The sequence below is a fragment of the Telmatherina bonti genome (assembly GCF_933228915.1).
Source record: "Telmatherina bonti genome assembly, chromosome: 5".
Classification (NCBI taxonomy): Eukaryota; Metazoa; Chordata; class Actinopteri; order Atheriniformes; family Telmatherinidae; genus Telmatherina; species Telmatherina bonti.
Window position 1 is genome coordinate 29,617,871 of NC_136623.1, and position 17,840 is coordinate 29,635,710.

The 17,840-nt window shown below is 39.9% G+C and overlaps 1 protein-coding gene across 1 annotated transcript; it reads right to left on the reverse strand.

The window, feature by feature from the left end:
- Window positions 1–3,133: 3,133 nt before the first annotated feature.
- tbc1d31 (TBC1 domain family, member 31) lies at window positions 3,134–13,737 on the reverse strand. The gene is made up of 23 exons (XM_079240988.1): window positions 13,617–13,737; window positions 12,895–13,035; window positions 12,602–12,717; window positions 12,230–12,408; window positions 11,889–12,040; window positions 11,610–11,769; window positions 10,657–10,857; window positions 10,351–10,524; window positions 10,037–10,116; window positions 9,807–9,953; window positions 9,542–9,675; window positions 9,123–9,256; window positions 8,123–8,302; window positions 7,797–8,029; window positions 7,059–7,131; window positions 6,845–6,924; window positions 6,618–6,753; window positions 6,013–6,105; window positions 5,439–5,567; window positions 5,158–5,352; window positions 4,647–4,716; window positions 4,163–4,348; window positions 3,134–3,837 (listed from the first exon to the last, which is right to left on the reverse strand). Exons 1-23 carry the CDS (start codon window positions 13,685–13,687, stop codon window positions 3,683–3,685), a joined length of 3,219 nt encoding a protein of 1,072 aa, XP_079097114.1. The 5' UTR covers window positions 13,688–13,737; the 3' UTR covers window positions 3,134–3,682.
- Between the last annotated feature and the right edge of the window lie 4,103 nt (window positions 13,738–17,840).

Sequence of the window (17,840 nt, forward strand, 5' to 3'; positions counted from 1 at the left end):
TCACTATGGCTACAGCCTAAAGGCAGACACACACTGTCAGTCATTTGCTTACTGAAGGTGTCAGTCATTATAAACCACTGTGCCTGACACGTGTTGCTATCAAAAGGCATTCAAGTCACGTGCAAACAAACACACGAACGCACCTGATAACATACCGTGTTAGCTTTTCTGATGAACTGTCTGATCAGGTCCTTCATGCCCGCTGCCCTGCTGTCAGAATGGAAAAAAACCTCAATGTTTGGATCCTCCACGACAGGTTCAATCAGTTTTACATCTGCAAGGACAAGGACATCATTAACACCAAAGACAGCAAATGAAACTTTCCATAACTAGCCCCACATATTTGACAGCCGTCATGAAACCTTTCCAGTCCATCAGCACCTCTTAGGCCACTCTGGTCCAGCTGCTGCACGGTGGAGTCGCTGCCTGCTGACGCTGCAGAGCGCCGGGATCTGGACCCGCAGCCAGCAGATAAGCTTTCAAACTCTTTGTCCTCATCATCTGGTGCATCTGTATCATCTGTGTGAAGCACAAAGCTGTATAAATCTTTGATGAATAAAAAGCAGCATGTCTACCTCTCAATAGTCTCAATTTGATGCATGTTTTGTCCTCAAGCACAGCAGGTTGAAGATTACAGGAAAATTTCTGACTAAATATATGAAAACATGTAGAACCTGTGTTGATAAGTCTTCCGTTTTCCAGGATGTAATCCTTCTCCATGTTAGACAGGAAATCCACTTCTCCTTCTGCCTTCAGCGTCTCGTGGTATCCCTTCAAGCCCTGACTGAGCAGGCGGTCCACAGCCAGCCGGGTGCTCTCATTGTGGCTCAGGTCTAACCTGGGCCTGCAGGCTGTGGAGTCGAAGTAAGACAAAGAAGGGATGCGGAGGTCTTGAACCCGTCGCCTTACTTTCCCAAGAGGTTTGGAGCCCCTGGACCACAGTACAGTAATACTGTTGGATGCATCCATGGTGGATAGACCTGTTCTCTGGATAAAAGGGAACTAAAATCCTGAATTTGCCGCCATCAGAAAAATATCTTAAACAGCAAACAGATCAGTGTTGCAGCTCTGTGTGATCCCAAAGAGAGCTCTGTAGATTCAAGGCAGGCAAAGAGAAAAAGTAGATCCACCTCTGCTGAGAGCAAGTTGGTCCTTCACTCATGATGAGATGCGACAGGTGATACTGAGAGTAAAGTTCACGCTTTTGCTTACGACAGCAACCTTTCAAGATGTTTTTTCCAAGTGTAAGGATAAAAAAAAAAAAATCCACAGCAAAGCGTGAGTGTCTGAAAATGAAAGGCTTCAAATCATTTGAGCAGTTGAAATGCTGATGATGGTTTATAATTATGACAAGTTATTCCAAATATTTTGGCTTAGAGACGTGTCTGTGATACTAATAAGCTCGTACTTTGTGTTTTTGTTCATTTAACTGGTCTGTTGTGAAGCAGAGGAACACATTGGACTAATTTCGCAGCTCTTTGCTTAAAAACCAAAGTCAGCAGATGAGCACAAATGAGACGGGTGGGTGGACAGCAATGGGTGACTGACAGGAATGAGGATGGCTGTCACCTCAGCTCTCGTCAAACTACACCTGGATGCATACTGGACAAAAAAAAAAAAAAAAAAGAGAAGACACACCCAGTGTGGTGAGGAGCAAAGACGCTCAAGTCCTGGAATGTTTCAGTAGTTTTACTTTCATGGTTCTCAGCTGATATGTTCTCTTGACTTCTTAAAAAGAAATGAAATCTCCAAAACCTCAGTAGGTTTAGACCTTTTCCTTTACTGTCGCCGTTATAAAGGCCAGGTTTGATGGATTTCTGCACTGATCGTTGTCTGCCTGCACTGTCCTGTCATCTGAAGATGTGGATCTTGTTCATAGTAACCATTAGTTATTAGTGTTTCATGACTGCAGAAGACAGATCAGCCAGAAATAAAAACTCTTGTTTATGTCTCTAATCCACTCTGCTTCTGGCTACTTTCATTGCTGCAGAGATCTGTGATGTGGCAGAGATAGTCCTACCTTGCAGATACTTGTCTTTACCTTGTGGCTCAGTTTTTTACTCCGACACACATAATTTATTACACCTTATAAAGACAGGGGAGTTGAGTAAATAAAGCACAAGTCCAGTCAAGCTGTAAAAGCTTAAAAGTACCACTGATAGCAGCATGGGCCAGAGCCAGCTGGGAGTTTCAGAGCATTAATGCAAATAACTTTATGTTGAATAAATGAGGCTGAGATGCAACATGATGTGAAAAGCACCATGATTTTTCATCTGCAAAATAAACCTGCTGAGCTTGTGTAAGAGATGCTTTTGGTCTAAACCTTATATCCTGATTTAGACATTAACCCATTAACTTTCACACTAACAAAAATGGTTCAGATGTTAAAAAGAAGTTAATAATAATGTAACAACAGTGAAATCAACAAACTGATCAAGAAGGCTGGTTCTGTGCTTGGAGTAACTCTGGAGCTGATTGTCCAAAGAAGAATGCTGCACAAGCTGATGAAGATGGAGGATTCTTCACACCCTCTCCACAACACAATGATGAAACAACAAAGTGTGTTCAGTGAGAGGCTTCTTCAGGTCCGCTGTAAGACTGAAAGATTGAGAAGATCATTCCTGCCAGCAGCCATCAGCCTCTGGAACAAGACCTCCTCAATACTGAATTTCCCTTTGGGGATTAATAAAGTACTTTTCATTTCATTTAATTTTCATTTCATGGTTGACACTTGAAACAGCAGTGTTATAACACTTAGTTTGGGTTTTACATACCCAAACCAGTTGGTAGAGATGACTCTGGCAGGTTTATTTCTACTTTTTTTTTTTTAAAGAAATGTATCAAAGTCACAGCAAATTTACCTCTACCAAGTGGTAGAGCAGGACCATAAAGGGTTAAAATGATAGTTATCGTTCACTATTATCAGTATGTATCAATAAAAAACAGTCAGCAGAGACTTCTCCATTTATTTTATCCAAAACCAGTTTAAATAAAACAAAAATGAAAATAAATTCAAAATGCTGCATTTATACAGTCACTGATCTGAAAAAAATTACGACAATGAAAAATAGTTGCAGAGCCAAATAAAGATGGTATAACTGGTTGTTGCGGTTACCGTGAAGCACTAGAGACAGCCGAAGACACTCAGATGGGAAACAGAATGAGTCAGTACAGACATGACGGGTTGTTTGTGACGCTAACTGACACTTCCTCTTTGTCTCCTGTCCTTGCAAGAATGGAAATCAGGTGCGGCACACAGAACAACCATGATATAGTGCTGCACGTTAGCATTGTGAAAAAGCACCTGCACTGTCTACAGTATTGTGTGTGTTCCTAAGTTTGTCACTGCAAGTAGAACTGGCTTGAATGAAGCTGCTTGTAGGACTATTATTATGAAAAAGTCCACTTTGCATGTCAGGCTGATTGGACATCACATGAAGCACAGCAGGAGACACAAAGGATAAACTGATGTTTTGGTAGAAAAGAGCCTCCGTGGGACATAAAAACAAATGTAGTAACATTAATCAGCTGTGATATAAGGTGGGAGGAAGGATGGTATACCAGCATGAAGAGAGTGCAAGTCAATGTGCTCCTCACACAGTCACTGTTTATACAATGTTCCAGGGAGCTTGAGATAAGAATATGTTTCTGTTGCAGTATGTCAACAGACAGCAGCCTGCGGTCACTGGGAGACAGAGGACAGTGTGTGGACAGACTGTGAGGAGGCCGAGCTGCCCTCTTTGGCTCTGGCTGCGAGCTTCTGTCTCAGTTCTCTGATCTCCTTCAGCAGCTCTCGTTCACTGCTGTCCAGCTGAGCTCGTCCTCGGTCCAAAGAGACTAAGAAGAATTAAATAATTAAATTACTAACATTATACATTACATTACATACATTATTAAATAAAAATAAAAATTTGAGCAAAGAGTTAAAGAGAAGATGCTTAAATCTCTTATCTTTTCCCTAGATTATCCTGACATAATGATGATATAATCATCCACTATCTTTCAGTAGTTGATGATTACATAACCACAATTTATAATCTCAGAAAAGGATTGAAGCCAAAGTTATTAATACACAACCAAGCCCCGTTTGATGAGCAATAAAAACACTTTTCACACTGATGGGTGGTATAATTCAGAAAGAAAACCAACTAAATGAACTTACAGTTGGTAGAGGTGCTTTCTGAAGGCGAACTGCTGTTCAGACACACCATGTTGGTCCCTGCTGGCCTCGGAGTGGTGGCAGAGTTGGCTCTGACTGCTGGACCTGCTGCTCCAACAGAAACAGCAGGTCTGTGAAGAAATCCTCTAGTGTGACCTGGTGACTGTACCCCCGTCTGTCTCTGTCCATCTGACAGAAAATAAATACTGTTGTATCAGATTCATGTCTGGATTCTGAAAAATGTTTCTGTGTTTCACAATGTACATAAAGATCAGTCAACCTACGAGGCCTGATCTGTTAGTGGGAAGTAAAACGGGCATAGCAGAGAACTGTGGTTGTAATATCAATGTAATGACTGAGGTTAGGTTAGAGGGAAGGCATTCGGTTGTGAGAGGATTACGGGTAGAGTCTAAAAGTTATATTCCTACAGTGGGGAATCCCTACACAAGCAGTAAATACAAGGTTGTATGTGTTTGGAGATTGATACCCATGTGTGCTGAAGACCAGGGCTGCTGCTGCTCCTCTAACTGGGCTCTGGTACTCATCACGTCATCCCACTGCAAACCAATATGTAACAAAAAATAACATGATTATCAGTATTAGTAGGAGTGGGAAAATCGATTTTTTAAAATAGATTTTTTTTGTTAAAAATAATACATTATAAAATTGTCATTTTTATTATTTTAATTGATCTTTTAACTTGTCTTCTTGGGCATTATAGCATCAGAATGATGGTCTGGCTACTGGGTTGTCTTTTCCTAATTGAAATCAAGAAAAATTCAAGCAAAAAAAAAAAAAAAGTTTTCTACATTTTGTTCTTGTTTTGAATCTACAAAAATCAGCAATATCACAGAATTGTGAGAATTGCAATTTAAATCGAATCGGCACCCAAAAAAATCTGAATTGAATCGGGACAAAAGTATATAGTCACAGCCCCAAGTATTAGTAACCTGTAGTTTTTCACCTTCCACCCAAAAGCAAACCGATTCTGCTCTCACCTTCCTTCCTGCCACTTGTCTCATGGTGTCAGCCAGTCTCTCCTCCTCTGCCACCGTTTGCCTCTGAAGCTCCGTCAGTTTCTCCTTCTTCCTCTCCTGCTCAGCATCTACCTGCTGCAGGCGCTCCACTACTCCTCTCTGCCAGTCACAGTCCAAGCCCAGCTGGTACGCCTCTGCTAGGGATTCCTCCAGAGCCTGTGCACATGTTCCATTTTGGACGATGGTGTTGCTTCATGATCATGTGCCGTTAGAAGACAGTTATACAGGAGCGCATGGCTGACCTGCATGTTCGTCTCTGCGCTGTGTAGCAGCTCTGTGTAGCTCTCCTCTGCCTTCTCTGCCTCCTTCATTTTTACCTGCACCTCCTCCTCAACCTCCCGTCCAACACGCTCCTGCTCTTTCAACAAGTGCTGAGAAAAATGGTCATGAAGGAAAAAGCAAGATAAAAACAGAGCTGTAAAGATTAACAACTGGAAAATCAGCTGTAGTTCAAACAAAACAGCTGGAACTGTAAAAATATTACATCATTACAAACAGCTACAATGTTTACACAGAAAAAAATATGAACAAAATAAAGCATCTTATAACTTTATAGGTATTATGTTTAAGTGTGCACGTTGTAACAGATACCTTGGAGATCTGTTCCCTTGGCGATGCACAAACCATAAGGAGATCCGTTCCCACTTACAATTTATGATTAAATTAAAAAAGGACAAGAAAAAGCTTAAAAGCTTCAAAGATCTCATCCACATTTCGTTTATTCAGTGAGAAAAGTTGCGTGAATCACAGGAGCCTTGTGACAGCTTCAGGGAAAAAATTAAGATTCAGGTCTCGATTCAGGAAGGCGTTTGTTACCTGTTCAAGCCGTTTCCTCTGAACTTCCAGTTCCATCTGTCTGACTTCCAGATCCTGGACGGCTGCGGCCGTCTCCTGCTCACGGAGATCCATCTGCATCAGATAAAGGAGCAAAAACAAATAAATTCATTTAAAAACCTGTTTCAAAAGGTAGAATGAGCCAACACGGAAGTAACTTTGGGTTTTCTGACCAAAGACTAAAACTCTGTGACTTAACACTCGTTTACAATCCGACATCATCAAAACAACAAACTCAAGTAACCAACCAGCGTCTTCCAAGATATGAAACAATATCATCAATCCTCCCAGAAATAACTGTACAAGTGCTTTCTTCATTTTCAAACCCTTTTTTTTGGTGGATGTCTAAAAATATTTGTTGTCATTTTTCCCCTCCAACTACATCCTCTCCTGAGCAGCAACCACGAGTTGCCTCGGTGATGCTGCCCCTCTCTGGCAAAACTATGCACTTCAAACCAGTGCAGGGAAACCAGCCAGATTTATGGTTTTCATTTCAGGACTTTTTAGTAACAAAGTTTCTTCAGAAATATTGTTTCTTTACAGAGAAATAAGAAAATTCAGATAGGAAAAAAGACTAACACCTTTACCTTTCTGCTGATCTCCTGGTCCAGTCTTCGTATATGTGAGGCTCGGAGGTGCTGCTGGTGTTTGAGAAAACGTCTCCTTGTTGCATCTAGCAGTTGGAGCTCCTTCACCTTCAGCTCTCTCTTCATGGCTGCCAACCTGAACCGGACAAAGCAGAAGCAAAAAGCTCCAAAATCCTGTCTCACTTCAATAATAAATCATCTATCAATGTCTATCAGTTGTTGCTTACTTTGTCCTCTGCTGGGTCAGCTTCTCCTCCTCCTGTGCCAGGATGTTCCTGCGCTGCTCCTCCGCTTTCTGCAGTAACTCCTTTGTGCAAATATTTACAGAAGTTCAAATGACTTTTTTATTTTAAGTCAAGACATCTGAAATGTCTTTTTCCCCCAAATATTGGATCATAATACAGAATACTAAGCTCGAATGAACTCTCAATACAGTTTTACCTGTTGTGCAAAATAAGCTTCCTCTTCAGCTTGACGATGCACAAAATCTGCACGCAATGCTGACACCTCCTGCCTGAACACAAAACGCGCACATTGAAAAAAATTATACATTTTCTCTCACTGGTTTCTAAATTTTACAAATATCACAAAGATAAATATAAATGTCTGTTCTTCATTATTATTCATGTTCAGTCATCCTCAAATGTATTCATGCCCTCCCATTAAAAAAGGAAAAAAACAAAACAAAAACAAAACAGCTGTCTATGAAACAAGCTGAAATTGACAAAAACGATAATAAATTTATGAAAATCATTACATCATTTTCTAATTCTGACTCAATATAATTTTTTTTTCAAAAAGCAAACAAATATGATAAAATACTATATGTTACATCACTCGTAAACTAATGTTTTGTTGAACAATCCTTTAATGTTTCCACTTCAGTCAGGTGTTTTCTGTTCCTCCCAGACAGACTTCTGCACCTGTTGACAGGTATTTGGTCCCACTGTTCATCAGAAAAGTGCTCTAATTTGTCCTGGACCAATTTGGTTTTTTTTTTTTTTTCCCAGCTCAATTAAATGGAAAAAAAACTGTCTAATATCATTAAATTATAATTTAGCTAATTTTTAGTTATTGTTCATTTTTTTTGTCTCTAGTTATTTGAGTGACTGTTGTAAATTCAGCCTTTTCTTCAATGAAAGGGGATGAATACATTTGAAGATGACCGTATATGCTCACCTCTCACGCAGATACTCCATCTCCTGTAATCGGATTCTCTCCCTCTCCCTGCTTTGGTATTCCACTATAAACTCCGGATACTGGTTGAACACAGGATACTGGCCACTGGTGAGTGGTGTAAAGTCAGACAGCATCGTCCTGGGATGGATATCAGCTGGAGTGCTGCCCACAAGCCTGTAAGCTTCCTTTATCGTGGCTCCAACATCTAGGTTGTTACGATGATGAAAGAAGTACTGGAGATATAAGAAATCACGGAGGAGACAGAGGTTGAAAATGTGACCGTTTATTTCACATCAGATGAGAAGAAAGGGAAGGTGAGAAGGTACCTCAAAGTCCTGTTTCTGGGAACATTGCAGCAGAGGCTCACGGCAGCAGATGATGTAGGCAACACAGGCCATAAGCAGGAATGATGGATGGTTGGAGAAGACGTTGTCAAAGAGTCGAAGCCATTCGTCACGTGTCAGAACCTCTGAGAACAAGGTCTCCAACAGGGGCCACACATAAAGCTGGGACAGTTAAACAGATGTGACGATGAGTAAAAATGAGGACAGACGTGTGTAATACCACTTCAGTGAAAGTCAGAACATGAATCAGACATCTTGCCTCACAACCTCCAGACTTGAGATAAAACTACTAAACATGTTAAACATCTCCAGCGTATTTTTAAGTGATTTGGATCAACCAATCAAAACAGCAAAGATCCCGCTAAGATAGACTACAACACTGGTTATCGACTCAGGCTGTCCGACTCTGGATATATGCAGAATCATAGAAAAACAAGCAGAGCCGACAGAAGATGATCAATCACATCTTCCTTGTAGGCTGAAAAGCAACATGGCCGCTGCAGCTAAAGCAAGAAAGAACGATGACAAAAATGTACTGGTCAGCTCATTAACTCATCCACATTGATGAAGCACGATTATTATATTTATCTTTTAAAAAAATGAGTGTCCAAAATGTATTTTACTTCATTTTACCTCAATGAAAGTTAGCTCATTCTTTCAGATGCAACATGGGCTGAGTTGAATTGTTGTTGCCCCTAATGGAGAACAAACTGGACGTGAACCAAACCAGTCAGTGGATGTGATGTAAAGGTCCAAGTGCATCTTCTGTCAGTCAGATTTAAGTTATCTAGCAATTCTAATTCAGTGAATAAACTTTTATATGGTGTGCAAACACACTGTAGGAGCTCCAGGCTGATACAACCAGACAAAAGGTGAAACAGAGTTTTGATACCAGCTATCCTAAACTGAACCGGAAGTTCCTTTAATGAGCCACCGATCCTTAGTAGTACAAGCCTCTATATTATTTGCAAGTGCCTCCTACCTGTGAAGTAATGCCACAGTCCACGAGGTGCTGCAGCAGCTCCTTGTCATGATGAGCCAGAACATTTTCTGCCATGCTCAGGATGTTCAAAGGAGGGTTGGGGAAATACTCAAACCAGTGTTGACACCAGTTCACTGAGGAAAAAAACCCAAAACAAAACAAAAGAAGCTTAGTGATAAAACACTGGCGTAGTTTGAGTAACTTATATTTCTAAAGTAAAATATTTCAAAAGGGGCACAACTTTAGACTTTGGCTGCAGACATTAAACCAGAGTACCGTTTGGAAATATGCTGACAAACAGTGAAATCATTTTGCAGCAGAAATCTAACCAGTAACAACTAGACTGAAAGCAGCAGCTCAGACATATTTACACTAAACATGTGCAGCTGAAATATTACAAACACTGTAACAAAAATTACCAATGAGAGTGGCCACCACCTCAAAGCAGAGCATTGGATTGTTCTGGAAAAGCTTGACGAAAGGAAAGGCTACCAGAGGGAGATATTCCACTTCCCCAAATATGGCTGCCCAGTGAGCTAAAGCAGACAAAACCCTGTGGAAGAGACAAAAATATAGACTGTTTTTTTCTTTAAAGATAAAAGTGTTGAACCAAAATGAGTAAAGATAGTGCGTCAGTTGTGAGTGGGTGAGTGTATGTAAAATTAGATTAGAGAGAGAGAGTACCTCTGCAGTCCTCTCTGAAGCTTGTGACTTTTGATGGGATACTTATCATGCAAGGCGAGGAAGGCCGAATGCAGACCTTTGTCAGTCAGACTGCTGTACGCTGCATGGTTCTCTGGTAAATGCAGTAACGACCGCCAAACAAACATCCTGCGGCCACAATGCAGAAAAATAACCGCGTTGTTACACAATATCCAGTTATCACAAAAATATGAGACTCTTCCTCCTGTCACCTGTATTTAGCTGGATATTCTCCAAACGCCTTGAGTAGAGCCACCAGTCTCTTCTTATTCAGACCAGCTGGTAATTCATTCTATAAAAAGAAAGACATAAAAAGCTGCTACTCCGTCATCTTACGGACCAATGAAATGCTTTCATGTTCAATCTGGGGAATTCTGGATCTATCTCAGCATGTAGGACATAAATAATCCATTATTTTTCATGAGAATCTGAATAAAATAAATACACCAAAGAGAAAGTAAACAACAACAAACAAAAAGAAGAAACAACCGTAGAAAATGTGTTTTTTTTTCTGTATTGTTTTCACCTCTTTATCCTCAGCAGAAGATACTGCTGGTGGTCTCAGTATCTTCACCTGTATTCGTCTGCCTAAGCTCTTAGCTGGTCTCTGAACCACCTCTGACCTAACCTTCATCTTCAGGTTTGACAAGTCTTCACCTGCTTCACCACCAGAAACTACAGCCACCTGAGAGGGAGGAGGCTGTGGAGGAAGGGGGAAAAGAAGAAAAAACAAACCAAACACACACAAAACATGTGAATGCAAAAAATAAACCCATTAATAAATTAAATTTCTCTAATATCTTGTATTTTGTGTACTGCAGCATAGTGTAACCTTATTTAATTCCTGTGTGAGACTCTGGATGCTGTAGATATTAATGCTCCCATTATCCATGATCGCCACAACATGTCGGCCATTTGGACTCACTGCTACTGTGGTAATGGCCTCATCATGGGAACCCATTTGGAAAAGCAGTTTACACGTGTGAATATTGATAAAACGCATCACTCCATCCTGACTTAGGACACCCAATGTCTGAGGAGAAACAAAAAAGAAAGCTGTAAAGAGAGTACATACTGATGTGCAAAAAACATCAAGCGCTGCAGAAGCAATCAGTCCTTATCAGACCCATAGTTCTTATCAGGATGGGATCCGATCGGTCACAAGTTATTCTGTCAACATTAAACAACAACAACCCAAAAATGTGGTTAGACTTACAAAAATATATTTTAAATACAGAGAAAAAAATTCAGACAGTATGAATGTGTAGCAAACCTTCCCAAGTTTAAATATGGAAACAAGTCTGAAGGAAAAAGAGAGCACTTGCAGAGCTGCTGCGCCTGACTGACTGACAAGAAACAACAAAAACACAAAGAATGAAAACAGTGGAAAAGAGTGAATCAGAAGATGCTGGTCTGAAATTTAGAACAAACAACAAGGGATGGTTGTAAAAAGTGTAGAAATGGAAAACAAACAGGTGGCTGGCTATGGGGAACCAGATGAAGGAAAAAAAAACTTTAATATCCTGCGAAAGCCAAAAGTAAGCAATTACTAATACCTAAACAGAAGAAACGATGTTCTTGTTGGCTAACGAGAAATGCATAAAAGATTTATTCCAACCTGATTTTGGCAGAAGTTGTACCGAGAGAGTAAAACTGTGCACATAAGGTAAAGATAACTGCTGGAACTTTTGCTATATCACTTTGTAGCATAATGTCACAGAAAGTTTAACCAGTAGAAAACTGAAAAGCTTCAGACAGAAAAAGCACTGGTCCTGCTACCCTCACCTGGCTGGCTCCTCCATCAAAACTGTCAGGCAGGAATTCCAGCTGTCTGACAGTTCGAACCTGACTGGGCATCTGGATCACTCTGACAAGCTGTTGGCTGTCCAGGCACCACAGGTGCAACAAGTTGGAGCGACCCCCTGCAGCAAGGCTTTTACCATCACTGTAAATACAATTTAACACATGTATATGAGACGTGCTTCAAGTGCTGGTAAACTTTCACTGAGCTTGTAAATTGCTTAGGTGGTGAAACATCTTTAGTAGCTATTGTGAGAAACCCACCGGGTGACAGCAAACGCCTTATAAGAGATCCTGGGTCCGCAGTCAGGAACCGGGAGCTGGTACTTGCAGAAAAGTGTGTCGCTCTCCCACGCAAAGATAGAATCATCACTAAAACAGCTAAGGATGGTGTTGCTAAGAGGTAGAAAAAACACCTGCAACAAAAGCAGCAATAAGCCTTAAAGAAAACATCTATAAAAAGTGTGTACCATAAATTTAAAACAGTTAAGTGGTATCAACCCCTTATAATTAACTGGAAATTTCTCGGTTTGACAACACTTTGCATTTTCCTTTGATTTAGATAAAATTGGGATCTATTCTTGGCAGCATGTCTGTGTGTTTACCCTCTGTATGCCGACAGACTGTCTAATGTTAAGCTTCCTCTTTCGCTGGAAGGTGTCCAGGTCCCAGAGCTGAGCGGTGTCTGAGGAGGTGGTGATGGCATATCGGCCGGAGCTGTGAACAGAGATGGATGAAACCGCTCCTTCATGGCCTCGCATCCAACTGACCAGCTGTTTTGTGTCTATGTAATGAAACATATGGCCAAAGAGTACCAAAAAAAACAAAAAAAACAAACACAATTTTATTCATTATGGTGGTGAGTAGATGATAATGACACTTTTTTCTGGCTCTGTGTTTATATAAACAAATGCATGTCACTGAAGACGCAGCAAATAAAGATTTTTTTTTTAATGTTGTGGACATGCTCATCCTACCTTTGTCAAAGCATTTGATAGTGTAGTCAGCCAAAGCCACAAGAAATTCTGTGGTCCTGCGAAGGCTGAATGCCAGCGCAGTGCACGCCTGGCCTGTCTTCTGCGCTAGGCGAAATCTACACCAAATCAGAAAACAGGCATGTAAGCATGCAGAGTTAAAAACTTGATCATCCCAGACAAGCCAAGTTAAAACAAAATTTAAAAAAAGAAGAAGATAATTCAGTTAAAACACTGACATCTATCACTATATTTACATAGTTATTATAAATAGTTCATGCTCAGCATTAAATCACCTGTTTCTACTGATGTCAAAGACATATATGTTGCCATGGTGATCTCCAGCCAGAAAGGAATCTCCTGTGGTGTCAAAGGCCACATGGAGGAAACGCACCGTCTTGGCCTGCTGAACAGTGCGAACCACTGTCACCAACACACTGAGGAAGATAAAATATGTCCATCAGTAGGGATGAAGAGGGAGAAGAGCCAAACATTTAAGTGAATGATTTACCACTAGGAAAAGTGGATGAACATTATGCTAGCTTGCAACATAATAAAACACTTTTCTTGCTGCAAAGTGGGTGCAACTCAACACCATTCATCTGTATCCACTCAAACACAATGCGTAATGCTTACAGAGCACTGTCATGTCAGCTGAATCCACAGGTGCTCTTGAGGCGAGACTCATTGTGTAAACGTGATTGTAATCCACACAATTGTCATAAACTAACACGATGACCCGCAATAGCAATCATTATGATTTAGATTTGTACTTGAATATGATACCTATCAAAACAGTGCAGTAGCAAAACTACAATTTATTTTAGCATAACTTTTTGACACAGATATGTTGTGATTAGAAACCCTCCAAAATATGTGAAAAATATATATTAGGGGAAAAAAATCAAGATCTATACAACCAATAGTTCCCATCAGCAACATCAAAAGCGGACTATCTAAATCCAGTATGTAAAGATGCATCATTTTGGTTAAATAAATACATAAACATTTAACTTACCCCCTCCCTGCAGTGGGTTTACGATGCCAGACTTTACCCTCTTCTTTGTTGCCAATGTCTGTCACCTCCATATTTCAAACAAGTCTGCACAAATCAAATAAATGGATGGAGAGGATTTCTCCTCTACTTTCCTGCCCAGCTGATGCTACATGGCGTTCAGGCTAACAGGCTAGCAAAGTAATTAAAGGCGGCGCAAACAGCGCCAAATTTAAAAGAGAAACCTTCACATATTCCTCAACGCGAACAACAACAAAAATAGTAAGAAATGGATACAAACACATCAGAATGTATTGTTAACAGTAATTCAACAGATACAACATTAACATTTATTATTAAAGCGCAATTTAGGAAGATTTTTTGTTCGTTTTCTGGGCGGTTATTTTGTCGCCTAAAGTTGACGTGAAAAGGAAGCCGCTATGCATTACGGGAGTTGGTGTTCGACATGTCAATTGACGGAAATGGATAATAATATAATAAATAAATATAATATATTTTCCACTTTTTTAATATGTAAAGCTACAGAATAGGTTTAGATGACAGAATATTTCTATTTAATATTTAGTTGATTGTGTCTAGGTGAAACAATCTGGGTCTGAGTCATACTTTGACAATATATTTTAGATCTTTGTCCCTCATAGTGGATCAAGCGATTAGGAAAATGAATGAATGAATGAATGAATGTCTCTCAGAGAAGAATCAGTCATGCCAGGTGTATTTAGGTAAAATGTAAGAGAAGGAGATAAACAAAAGAAGCCCTGGGATGGAAGTGATTTAGTGCAACGTGACGTGTGCATATTGTCATGGGTGTAACAAAACATGAAATGTACTGATTAGAATATTTCTGACAAAATCTATTGATGTGCTTTTGTCCTTTTAAAGATGTTTGAAAACCTGTTTGCCTTCCCTTTTGCGTGTGTTCACTGTTGTTCCAAGTCAATCAAGATTGATATGGAAACAGTTTCGGGAACAGCCTGAATCAAGGACTGCTAATCCACTAGGAACAAGATGGCAAACATTCAAAAACCATGTTATTGAATTTATTTAGGTATGCAATACTACAAAGATCTAAATAAGCCTGCTATGTCTTAAATATATATATTTTTTTTTTAAGTCTGAAAAAGGATGAACCAATTTTTTTTTTAATCAATAAACAAAAATCAAAGGTACTGATCCAAATAAACTGCAGACAATCAAGTTTTTATTATGGAAATGACTTTTTAAACAGAAAATTAAAAATATAAATAATCATCTTCAGGTGGCACACAGCAGCAGAATAGCCAGTTTAAAAAGCCCCAGAGTCCAACCCCAGTTTGTGTTTTTGACTCATTTTGAATGACAGCCAGAACATCCTGCTTTATGGTGACAGAAGGTTCGTCAAAGATACTGTGAGGAACTGGTGGAGCTGAAACCACGACAGAATCTTTGCTTCGAACATCCCAAACATATTCACCATGGAGGGTAGAAGCAGATTCAGGAAGAAGAGCTAGAGAGGGAATCACAGCTTTATCTGTGTCTGAACTGGGTTGAAGCTGCTGCACTGGTTCAGGAGTTTCATCATCAAGAGAAGTCACAGGAAGAAGTGGAGCAGGAGTCCCAGTAGAGCTTGAGTCTAAATAATGTGTTGGCTGATCTGCTGGTACATTGAAGATGTCACAGGAATCAGGATCAGTGGTCATGGAAATGAGTGGGTCAAACAGGGAGTGTAGTTTTCTTTTGGGTGCTGACATAAGTTCTGGTTGCATCTGGCTGCTTGTTGGACCACTCTGGACTGCAATGATTGCAGGAGAAGGAGGAACAGGAGGTGGCAGTGCTGAAGCCTCAAGAGAGTCTGCTTCTGTTTGACTCTGAGGCTTAAAGTACATAGAGATCTCCCCTGCTGCAACATCACCGATGGTGTTTAGCAACTCTGTTGCATAGCAGTCAAGCTTCTTCATTAGGATGACTTTGGTGTATATCTGTCTCTTGTTTTCTTGGACAGACACGACCACATTGTCTCTGATGGAGTAGGAGTTGGTGACATGCAGTCGGGTAGAAGACAGAGTGGCAGCAAGCCGGTCTTGAATTGCTTCTGTTAACCCAAAAGTCATCTTACTAAGCTGCTGGGAGAACATGCTGAAGGAAGGGCACTGAGGAGGCAACCAGAAGCCCTGCAGGACTTTTTGAGCGACTGCTATTGCTAGTCCTTGTGGGCCAAGAAACTTTGAGGCAGTGGTCTTCTGCCGCCGGTCTCTCAAACTCTTGGTGTTCCTCTCAGGCCGACTGATGATCATAGGATGTCTGTAGGTTACGGGATTCTTTTGAGAATCAGAACACTTTAAACTATTCATAAATGTTTGTCAAATATAACTCACTGAAACTGAAAAGACGTGATCTCTTGTGAGTTAGGCAGCTTTGTCGCTTTAAACTCAATGTCCCTCATCTTCAAATTTGTGTTCACCTCCCCCATCTGGAACAAGAAAAGACTTAAACTGGAGAGAACAGATATGTTTGCAAGAGATAACCATGTATCATGTAGCAGGTTTTTGTCATGTGCAATTGTTTCAGGACCATCTTGAGGAAAGGTTTGGCATCAGTCTCATCAAAGTTATCCTGGTCATTCTCCTAGAGCCTTCAAACAGACAGAAACTGAAAGGTGGATCTTTACTGCTGCTCTCTTAATGATTGGAGTTCTGGTTAGCGTGTGTTCATTAGTCTGTATCTCAATATCTCCTTGCACTTTACATGTTTTTTTGCTCTGGTTCACCAGCAGCTCAGTCATGTCCTCAGTGGTCACATTAAAAATAAACTTTTTACTCTTTTGCAGGCTCAGAAGTTCAGTCATTATCTAAACAACACACAGGACACAGGACACAAAACAGGACATCATGGGCTGGTACAGTAAACCAGGCCTCAATATGTACAAGGTAAATCCGTTCTTTTAGGATGCTTTCCTAATCTTAGATTAAGATTGTTTTTGTTAGTCTGAGACTACAGAGTCCTGGGCAAGGCTGAGTAGACCAGGTGAAATGATAAACCCGGGATGAAGTCAAAAACTTCATGTATGAATCTAAATCTAAGAATTACATAGTACAAAAATAAAATATGTTATTCAAACAAGTTGTGCCCAGCTATGCAGTTGTCGAAAAACCATAAAACTGCAGGTAAGACAAAACAAAACTGTCTGAAATTTGTTGTAAATTCTGTATAACAAATGAAAATGTAACCACAACAATGTTTCAAACATCTCATATGTATACCATGATGTCATTTCAGTTTTATTATTTACGTATATAGATTTTTTATTAAGAAGAGGAAGAAAAGCTAAAACTGGCAGTAAATAAACAAGTAAAGGCAGTAACTAGAAGTTAGAGGGTATTACTGGTGGGGGACCGTCTCAAGACAGGACTGATGAACTTCTGGAATAATAACCAGAAACCTCTTGATGATAACCTGATAACCATCAGAACCATCAGAAGTGACCTGTCCAAGGTGTACCCTGACTGTCACCCAATGATTACTGGGAAAGGCTTCCGCTTCCCCACGACCCTTAATCAAACTAAGCGAATGAATGGATAAATGAATGAATGAATGAATGAATGTTCTTTATTACTACCACCAGCTGGTAGTATGAAACACATCACAACAGACGTTGAATGATGTGTCTGAGCTTAAGACTAAAATGACAGTCAAATCGTTTCACAAAGATAAAACCATCTCCTTTCCAATAATACTCTCAGTGTGATCAAAAAAGTATTTCTAACCCATCCAATAAAGCATTTTTGTCAGTAGGGAGGACTTTAAACAATGGAAAAGATGATGCAGCCCAAAGTGAGTGTGTGCCTGACATTTCTGTAACAGCATCGCAACACCTCTCAGCAGAGATCCAAAAAGGTGACCATCCATGAGAAGTTGTGTAAAAACTTGCCTGAGAAAAACTTGAAATATCTGACAAAAATTAAATTAAAATACATTCTACAAAGCAAATTGAATATGATGTTGTAAAGGGAGCTATGATGCAGAAAAGAAATACTAATGCGTGCGACTATTGTTTTTGGAATTGCATGCACAGTCAGTCTCACAGTTTATATATATATATTTTTTTTTTTTTTATTTAAATATTCATAAATGTGTTTTAATGACTTCAGACTACATTTAAAATGTGCCTGGTTTACCTCTTCAGTCACACAATTTTTATTTTGTACATAACACAAACAATTAAATACAAAGCAATAAAACAATCCAAAA

Coding starts and splice junctions, on each gene's coding strand:
- tbc1d31 (XM_079240988.1), bottom strand. CDS start 13,687: ATGGAGGTGACAGACATTGGCAACAAAGAAGAGGGTAAAGTCTGGCAT. Junction 4,349..4,646: donor CTGGTCTTCAGCACACATGG/GTATCAATCTCC, acceptor ATTTTCTGTCAG/ATGGACAGAGACAGACGGGG. Junction 3,838..4,162: donor AGAAAGCACCTCTACCAACT/GTAAGTTCATTT, acceptor AATTCTTCTTAG/TCTCTTTGGACCGAGGACGA.